The 9,493-nt window shown below is 40.7% G+C and overlaps 1 protein-coding gene across 2 annotated transcripts; it reads right to left on the bottom strand.

The window, feature by feature from the left end:
* Positions 1-2,162: 2,162 nt before the first annotated feature.
* Positions 2,163-7,451, bottom strand: SERPINA7 (serpin family A member 7). 2 transcript variants are annotated; one of them, XM_023203120.1, is made up of 5 exons: positions 7,422-7,451; positions 5,170-5,808; positions 3,845-4,118; positions 2,968-3,115; positions 2,171-2,445 (listed from the first exon to the last, which is right to left on the bottom strand). In XM_023203120.1, exons 2-5 carry the CDS (start codon positions 5,789-5,791, stop codon positions 2,242-2,244), a joined length of 1,248 nt encoding a protein of 415 aa, XP_023058888.1. In that variant the 5' UTR covers positions 5,792-5,808; positions 7,422-7,451; the 3' UTR covers positions 2,171-2,241. The 2 variants fall into 2 exon arrangements, with proteins under 2 accessions (XP_023058887.1, XP_023058888.1); XM_023203119.1 differs by lacking the exon at positions 7,422-7,451 and having other exon boundaries at positions 2,163-2,475; positions 5,170-5,833.
* Positions 7,452-9,493: the final 2,042 nt, after the last annotated feature.

Below are 9,493 nucleotides of genomic sequence, written 5' to 3'. Positions count from 1 at the left end.
TACGTGGCCACACCTAACTGCTAGGGAGGCTAGAACATGTAGTTTATCAGGGAAGCCATGTGTCTATAATTCTATCACAATGTAGAAAGGAAAGCAGAATTGGTAAATTCCATGCAATCCATACCACTACTTTCTTGTGGCTGGTTTCCAAATAAGTTTTCTGTCTTTTTTCTAAGAATTTGTTAATATATTTTCCTGGATTTTCTGTGTAGACAGATTTTTCTTCCTTTCTACTCTATTCTTTTAATGTTTATTTATTTTTCTTGTTTTACTGCACTAACATCTCCAATATCATTTTAAATAAAAGCAATAATATAGAGGATCCTTGTCTTAATCCCAATTTAGTAAAAATTCTGCTACAAATTTTATCTAATAAGTGAGATACATGTTCTAGCTATTTTATGGGTAAACTTCATGAGGTTAAGGAAGTTACGTTCTATTCTTAGTTTGCTATTCTTAGTTTATCACAGGACAAACAGTGATAGCCCTTCATGATCTGACCACAGGAAAGAATGACTGAATGAGGTTTAGTCTCTAAGGAGACACATGAATTACTTGAGGGATAATGTGTTTTAATCCGACTTCCCTCTGAAGATACTGATATTCCTTCCAGAACAAGCTCTGATAGAACTCATTTGGAGGGTGGGGGGTAGGAAGGAGTTGATATTACATTTACTCTGGCCTCTGGAGGTAGAGCCTGAGCTAGAGAACAGAAACCTGCAAATCAAAAGACTCACATTACAATCTTGGTTCTGATACCAGCCCACTGTCTGATGTTGACCAGCATGATATTTACAGGGCTTTTTATCAGGTTTCAGGCTCTGTGATGAGCATATTACATGCTACATGCTTTGCAACATTGAAGGTTCACAAAATCCCAATGACATGGATATTCTTATTGTTCACATTTTATAAATGAAGAAAATAAGGTACAGGGTTTAAGTGCCTTGTCCAAGATCACCAAACACTAAGTAGCAGGGCCAGGATTGTAATGTAACTTTAGTGAAACAGAACTCCATATTAACAATGATTTTTTTGTACCAGAGATTCTGCTCTGGGCTTCAAAAATTTCTTACACAAAAGGAAAGTGTGAACTATACCAGGAATAAGCAAACTTCCATGCAAATGGGTCTAATAAGCAAAAATTAGAATGTTTATAATACACATGCTTTTCTAAACAAATATTTATTTAAATATGGAAGTATAACATCTACAACAGTACTTTTGCATTTTTTTTTTCTTTTTACTATTTTCCTGTCACTGAATTGTTTTATCTCAGGGCTAGAATTTCAGATACTACATCACTACCACTCACTATGCCATTTATACTCAAACTTTAAATACGTATTGTATGAGATAAAATCTAGTTTGGTAGGTGGGAATGAGTTGGCATGTACAGGCAAAGGGAAGATTGTTGAAGGATCTGGGGATACAAAACTACCAAGATTCTGTGAAATTAGAGCCCAAAAGGAGATTCCTACTTAAACAAGTGGGACAGGGGTGCTATATATGGAAAGGAGTCTGATTAGGATACAGAAAAAGAGGAGCTATGAGATATGACATGAATGAATTTCTTTCTCCACTCTCAGCTTATCCATTGGCAAAGTGGAAGTATTTTTTTTTTGGGCGGGGACGGTGGGGTTGGACAGGGGAGTTTCACTCTCTCTTGCTGTATTGTCCCATGCTTGTTCAGTAACGAAAGCTACATCCCTCTCAGTCTGTAACTCATCCCCATAGTGGGCGTTCCTTTATTCAACCTACCAATCAGATCTGGCAAGAACACAGAGAATCCTACTAATGGGACAGAGGGAAGGGGGTTGAGAAGTTCACATATAAGACAATGCATCTGCATTGTTTTATGTCCATTGATCTTATTGGAATACTGGGATATGAAGACCTGACCTGCTTTTTAGCTATTCCCCAGAAGACAGAAAAGGGAAAATTTTTCAACCCAGTCAAATGTATTAGAGCAAATGAATTGAAGGGTATTCTGACAAAGAGAAATATACAAACATAGAGCCTTCCTATGCTTTGGATAATAATGAATTACTCATTGACATTTTGAATGTTCTGCCACAGGATTGGCCTCTTCCACAGCCAACGAAGTTCAGCCAGGGTTCAATCTTCATCCCATCACAAAGGAATGCAAGTCCAAGCTCACATCAATCACACCAGGCTATATTATTTATTTATTTCCCATTGCAATACACACGTGCAATTAGCCAATGGCCTTTTTCCCAACTATATTTCCATTGGGTTCACAACTTTCCCTAGAAAGAGAATACTCTTTGTGCTTCTCTCCAAAATCAACAACATGAAAGATCTATCAAATTGGATAATAGGGAGTAGTAAAGTGTTTTCAGGCTGATCCGAAAGTTCAACTTCAGGGACAGCTGCAGCTTCAGTTCCCTTTTCACCAATATGCAGCACAGCCTTATGGGCAGCCTGTGTGGGGAGAGCAAATCCTGCTGGTCTCTGAAGAAACAGGAACAGTCTTTGGGAAGGTCTAGAAGTAAGAAAGTGAAAGGAAAGGTGGGGCCACCCCTTTGCTATGCTTTGTTTATGGTGCTAGAATATGTAGTTTCCTCCGCTAAAGGTAGTCAATCATTCTCTGGTGATTCTACGGCTAGCCATTGGGAAACACTATGGCCTGCTGCCTCAAGGAGTCACCTCTTAAGCATTCCCTCCTCACACCTCCTCCAGAACTGCATCTCACCAGAGTCACTTCTGATCATTAAGCTGTTCTATCAGAGTAATTTTAGGACACAAAGGTCAAGGATGGAAGAAGCTGATACAGTTACTTATTTGGAGTAATGGGAATGACTGTGCAGTGATTCTAGCTTAGGAGGAGTCACACTGCCTCTGTAGGCATCAGATTGCTAATCGGTAAAATAAGAAAGTTGAATTAATTGACTCCTAATTTCCTTTCCAGTTCATACATTTAAGAACTCTAGTTTATCAACTTACATTGGAAAGTTTCAGACCATTGTCCTCTGTGAGTCCAGAAAAATCAGCATTTTCAGCATAGGCACGCTGAATGCCCATCTTCAAAAGTGTGGCTCCAAGGTCATATGTGGCAGAAATGGAAACCTTTGGAACAAACAAGTCAACCCATCTGTGGGGAAAAAGGAAGGGAACACATGGCAATCACCATATCAAGCTTATGAGTCTCTCCTTCTCTCTCTCATGATGGTATTATATTGAACTCTGCTTCTTCCCTGAGTATTGACAACCATTACTATGTAAGTCAATACATGGCACCAAACTCACAGAAGTTATTCTGAAAGGAATGCACTCAGGTACAGTCAATGTTGGGCTGAAACACTGGGAGTAGGGAGATATAGCTCCTTTATAATCAAGAGAAAATATCTCTGGGGTGATGACCAAGGTCAGGGAGCCAGTGGCATGAAGGTTAATGGGTAGCACCCAGGAGCTTCACAGTTTTCTGCCTTGCACTTCCAGTCCAGAGTGGCTGCACAATCACCTTTCAACATCAAAATCCAACCTGTTCCTTGAGCTCTAGTTGGTCTACAGGAAGGCATCAATTTACTAGTAGGCTGACTTTGGGGAGCTCATCTTATCTTTAAAGACCAGACTTCCTCATTTGAAAAACGCCAATTATACTGCCTCCTTTGTAGGTTTGTTGATGTACTTGGATGATATGAAGTATGTAGAATGCCCAGCCAAGGGCCTGGTAGACAGTATTTTCTTGGCATATTCTAGTGATCATGCATAGCCGTTGGGTAGTTTAGGGTGATTCTTCTGCCTCCGGGTTTCTGCTGAACTCAGTTTCACCTGCACTGTTATGCCCACCTTCCACCCACACATCCTCTAAAGTATTTACCCCTTCTGCAGTAAGCGGTTCCACTTTTTCAGTGTTTTAGATGACATGGCCGCTTCCACTGACTCCATCTGCCCCTCCTTGGGAAGAACAAAGAGTGCCAGAGCATTCTCGCTGTAGTCCATTTGCAGAACTGTGCAGTTCAATTCCATGTCCACTAGGTGATAGTATTGTTCCATCTGGTGCATCATGGGCACTTGCACAGTGGTGGTCTTGTCTATTAAGAAGCTGGAACTGTCTTCTGTCTTGGATGGATCAAAAGGATTTGCCCACTGGGCTTAAAATACAAAGAAAAGAGAGGTGTTTATTTTAAACCGGTATCAGTAACAACAAGACCTTTTCCATTAGTCATCTCATTTAGAAATTAAGACCACCACAGAGTTAGGTACCTACAGTCAACAAGTTTTACTAGTAACTGAGGATCAGACAGAGAAAGTCATTTGTCATGGTCTCCCAGTTAACAGGTAGCAGAGCCAGGAATCACACCCAGGACTGTTGGGCTCCATGATTTGTGCTCAAAACTACTATACCACACTAAGCCCATCAGAGCCATAGTTTCCTCTTCCATAAAAAGGTATAAGGACATCAAACACACTAGGGCAAAATGAGACAATAGATCTGTTCTGCTATTTTAGCCAATCTATATACGTGTGGTTTGTGGCTGACAATTGATTACTCCTCCAAGAAATGTGACTGACATATACTATAGAACCAGGAGAAATCATTTGAGCACACTACCTTTAGAAAATAGTCACATGATTCTTGTTTCTACAAGCACCAGCTTTAGACTCACACAGACCTTGCTGGGAATATCAGTTCTAAAACTTATTAACTGTGTAAACTTGGGCACTTATGAGGATTGGATGAGACAGTGTATGTATACCACACATGTAGGAAGGTGTTTAGTACACAGAGAGTGCATAATACATGGTAAAATTGTGTATGTAACATGCCTAAGTATGTACAGCAAGTGAGAATCACAGTAGGCTTTACATACAAATATGTCTACTTGACAAGTGCAAGCTTGTCCCACCTCGCCAAATCTTTTGGAAACCATGAATCTTTAGCCAATTATGAGCAAGATGTTCATACCATTGTCACCCACCTCTCTGAAAGGGCGCTCTCCCTAGAAATTTCCTGGACTCATTCACAGAGCTGTGTGTCCATCTTGGAAGATCCAATACTATTCACAGCTATGTTCAGTGGAGCAGATCACTGTGGTATGAGGGACACCTACTGATGCCAGTAATAAGAGACCATGAGCTCCCCTCTGCACTCCACCCAAGTATCTGAGCCCTAGACTGAAAATTGACATCTGAAAGTCTTACCTTTAAAGTGAATATAGTTCACTAAGACCATGATGGTGTTTGGTTTGAGGTCTTGAATTAGACCCACAACTTTCCCTTTAGTTTGCATCTCCACATGACTGTTAACCTCTTGCTTGGCTGCAGAAATGTTGGAGAAGTCAGTAGAAAAGACTTCAGTCTCATAGAGAGTCTTGACATCATCCAAGAACTTTCCCAGTGGTTTCAGATGCTTGCCAATGAAGAGGGCATTTCCTATCTGCAATTCCAGTTCCTTCTTTGGAAAATTCAGTGAACAAATCAGATGCTGGAAGCCATGCTGGATATCTACCATTGGTGTGTCTGTGAGGTTGAACCCCAAGGTCTCCACAATCTCAGTTTGGGTGGTGGAGCAGGCCCCAAGAGAAAGCATAACCAAAGCTGCAGAAATGCTCACAGGGGAAAAGAAGATGTTCTTATCTGGGGTCTCCACAGTGATCCTCCGGTACAGGTTGAATGCAAAATCAGCATTGATGGATGACATCTTATAGAGAGTGGCATTTTGTTGGGGTGAATGGCAGGCTGTTACTTTGCCTTCAGGTGATGCACAATGGATTGTAGAATGAAGCCCAAGTACCAAGAGACCCAGATAGAGGAATGGTGACATTTTGGAAGGAAGTTAATCTATAAGAGATGAAGTGAGAGAACCATTGAGGGAGCTTAGTTGGATGAAACACTCCCTGAGCCAGAGACACATAATAATCACCCACACTGATTAATAAAACAATAGTAAATACTTGATGATGTGCTCATCAGGGGCTGAGCAGGGGTTTCTCTCCCCTGAAAAACTGGAGATGCATCTAATATGGACAGGGACTAGAAAAAGTGGCTTGCTGGGACCACAGAAATAATGCCGTGCACTATCATTCAGATGTTATAGCAACATTATGAAAATGCTGCGAGTAAATTAAATTTATGAAAATTGAATCACTTTTTATTTGAACTAGAGGGAGTCTTTTGGAGAAAGGGGGTATTCTTATGTTAAACTAGTACTCCCTCTTCATACATTATTCATTGTCGATTAGAATTTTAGATTTTTTTATTTGGCATTTTCTTAAAATAAAATCTATGAGATGAGAGAACACTTGCATCTTCTTTGGCTAAAAGACAAAATGAAAGTAATTTGTACAATATATGATTAGTTGGAATGGACCGGTGGTGGTTTATGGAGCCATGTACAAGTCATGAGCTGAAATTCATGCATTTTGCAATGCATGGAAGCCACAGAGGTATTTTCAAACAACTGGAAAATGAAAGAATAACTTTCTACATTTTAGATTTCTTTCACCATTCATCTTAGTAACATCTAAACAGTCATTTCTAAGTTGTAACACTATTATTCTTACACCTATGTATGTTACTTTTAATTATTATAAAGAAAGCCACAAAGATATGGTGTAAGGTTCTCTAATCCTGGAAGAGTGCAAAGAAGTGGAGTAAAGGAGTCAGGTGTAGAAATCCCATGAAAGTGGACGTGTGCTTAGAAGGAAGAGATCTATGAACTCAGAAAAACGATCCTTCCTCCACCCTCCATCTTCTTCCTGAGTGATCTTACCCTCGGCACTCAGTTGCTAGAAACTGTATCTCTCTCAGTCAGATTACTCTCCTGAGCTCCTAGCCATTTATCCAGCTGTCTTTTGGATATATCCACCAGGATGGTCCACACAGACCCCAGTCTCAATAAGAAAATCTCAAAGTTGCCAGATGTAAACATATCATCTCCCTACCCGTTAAGCTTGCTCCCTCATCTTCATTCCACATCTCAATCTATCACATCACTGTCTATAGAGACACCTAAGCCAGATACCTGGGAATAATCTTAGAGTCTCCTGTTATTCTCAGTCCCCATATCTAATGCAGCATGATGTCTTATGAATACTAACTCTTAAATAACTCTCAAAACTTATCCCTTCTCTTCATTCCTGCTGCCTCTGCCTCTCAGTTCATGGCCTGAGCTACTATATTGGCTCCTGACAGGTCACACCATCTCCTGTATCCTCCATACCAACTCCCCATTTTTCACCACTCTATCCAATCTCCATATTGTCATCAGAGTCCTCTTTCTTTAAAAGTCACTGAGGCTGGTAGAAAGTCAAGTATTAGATGACCACACTTAGACCTTCGCCCCTAGAGCCAGGAATTTGGTTTGGGACTCTGACTTGTCAACTTGGTTATTTGGGACTCTGACTTGCTGATAGAGATGTTCAAAGTTCCCAAAGAGAAAAAAATGTACTTACAGCAAATGCCCAAGAATCCACCTGCATCTCTCAGAAAGCAACATCTTTCCATTTTTATAGCATATCCTGTATTGCAAAACTAGAGCACTCTTAGTTATAAATTAACCCCAGCATTAACCCTGGAATGGTATTTTCAAAGCTGATGTACAAAACCAAGGCCAAGAGGAACAAAGCAAAAAATGATAAGGTTTGAACTTTGAGTGATTGCTTTGGCTGCCAGATCCTTCATGTAAAACAAAAGAGAAAGAGGATTGTCAGAGCTGTAGGGGTTTAAGTCCATGCTAGCAAGAGTGTCTTCAGCAGGCAGAATAAGGGCCATAGACAAAAGCACCAAGAGGTAGCAGGAAAAAGTTCTCACTATTGGGCCAAACAGTAGTGGGATTGGCAGTTTTTTAAGGGAAAGTTGTACAAAGGCAGAGGCTGGGCGATCCTCTCTAACAGGTTCTGTAGAAATTATACATGCATTCGCAGAGGAAATGATTTTAAAGGTAGCTTCCAGCCCTAGACTTCTGATGCTGCACACACATATGTCTGCTAAGGGGGAAACCAGCCCTGTCTTCTTGTGATTAAAATTCCCTGTATGGTCCCCTGGTGACAGGACTCCAAAAGAGGATGCAGAAGGAGTTAAGAAGACCGAAATTAAAAATTCCACTGTCCAGTATTAACTGTGTACTGATTATATGCAAAGAATCAATGGGAACAAAGAGAACTAGACTCAGTCAGGAGACTTGAGTTCAACCTACCTCTGAAAGTTTCCAGCTCTAGTAGTAGTAGTAGTAGTAGTAGTAGTAGTAGTAGTAGTAGTAGTAGTAGTAGTCGTAGTAGCAGTAGTAGTAGCAGCAGCAGCAGCAATAGCAACTCCCACTTTTGAGTATTTACTACAGGCATGGCATTTTGTGAAGCATCAGATTCCAGACCCTGCCAGCTTCTGTACTACATTAAGAATCTATGTGTTAATTTGTAGTGGGAGGGGAGGTAGGGAATGCGGGGTTAGTTCGAGCTAACCCTAGATGTAGTCTATGGTAGGACTTAGAATCCAGGATAAATAGTACTGGACTTTACCTTGAGGGCACTGGGAAGCCATTGGAGGATAGACAGAGGGTGATTCTGTGTACCATTATTTCTTCTTAGCAAAACATAGACTAAGCTCCCACTATGTGGAAAGCACTATGGTCAGCACTGAGGTTTCAGAGCTAGTTAGTAAATATCAGTCCTGAACCCAAGAGGTCTTTCTAACTACCTGACACCCCTTGCCCATATTGAAGGGCACACCTCACAAATGTGACGGTCACTAGTACATGTGTCCTAAAGAAAGGGAGTGACAAGCTCAAGTCTCTAGACTGTGAGGTTAGTCCATGTAATATAACACATTGTCTGCTCTCTCAGCTACAGCAAGTCCCTACAGAGAAAACAGCAAAAGATTGTGTAAAAAGAAAACTTCCAAACCTGTGCCCTCTGGTGGCATAATCAGACAATGGCACAGATTGTTTTCTGCTGCTTCTGATTCAGCTGAGCTTTGCTAGCAGGGCTTATCTCCGACATAAGAGAAAGGTACCCTTCCCTCTGCAGACTCCCTTGCCCTGTGCTCTGGCATCACAGGCATTAGACCTGTGCCCCTGTCATGTCTCTATGTTGTAACTGTGTAATTTGGGACAAGTTACCTAGTATCCTTGAACCTCAGTTTTCTCACCTCTAAAGTGGAAATAACAATAATTCCCATGTCATATGGTTATTGAGAGTATAAAATGAAATTTAGAGGTGGTGTCCAGAAACTCCTATAGTAGTGACCCATACAAAGTGGTGATCCAGAAACAGATAATTCTCTTCCCTTTCTTCTGTTATCACATATTCCCTCACCTCAAGTCTCCATATTCCCTGGGCTTTATCTCTACCCCCTACAGCTGTTCATTTCTACTTTCTGCTAATACATTCTCCTTCAGATGCAATTGATTGAGACGGTGTAAGATCTTCTTGCAAACTTATATTTATCACAATAATTTCAGTCTTGTGTAAAGCTGCTAGAGTAGCACATTGAATAAAGACTCTCTAGGAAGTTTTACCATATCAATAAA

This window comes from Piliocolobus tephrosceles, chromosome 12, assembly GCF_002776525.5.
Source record: "Piliocolobus tephrosceles isolate RC106 chromosome 12, ASM277652v3, whole genome shotgun sequence".
In the NCBI taxonomy this organism is placed as follows: Eukaryota; Metazoa; Chordata; class Mammalia; order Primates; family Cercopithecidae; genus Piliocolobus; species Piliocolobus tephrosceles.
Note: the sequence above shows the minus strand (reverse complement) of the source record. Positions and strands in the feature narration are given on the sequence as shown.

Coding starts and splice junctions, on each gene's coding strand:
- SERPINA7 (XM_023203119.1), bottom strand. CDS start 5,791: ATGTCACCATTCCTCTATCTGGGTCTCTTGGTACTTGGGCTTCATTCT. Junction 3,116..3,844: donor AACCGCTTACTGCAGAAGGG/GTAAATACTTTA, acceptor TTTTCCCCACAG/ATGGGTTGACTTGTTTGTTC. Junction 2,476..2,967: donor ATGGTCTGAAACTTTCCAAT/GTAAGTTGATAA, acceptor CTGTTTCTTCAG/AGACCAGCAGGATTTGCTCT.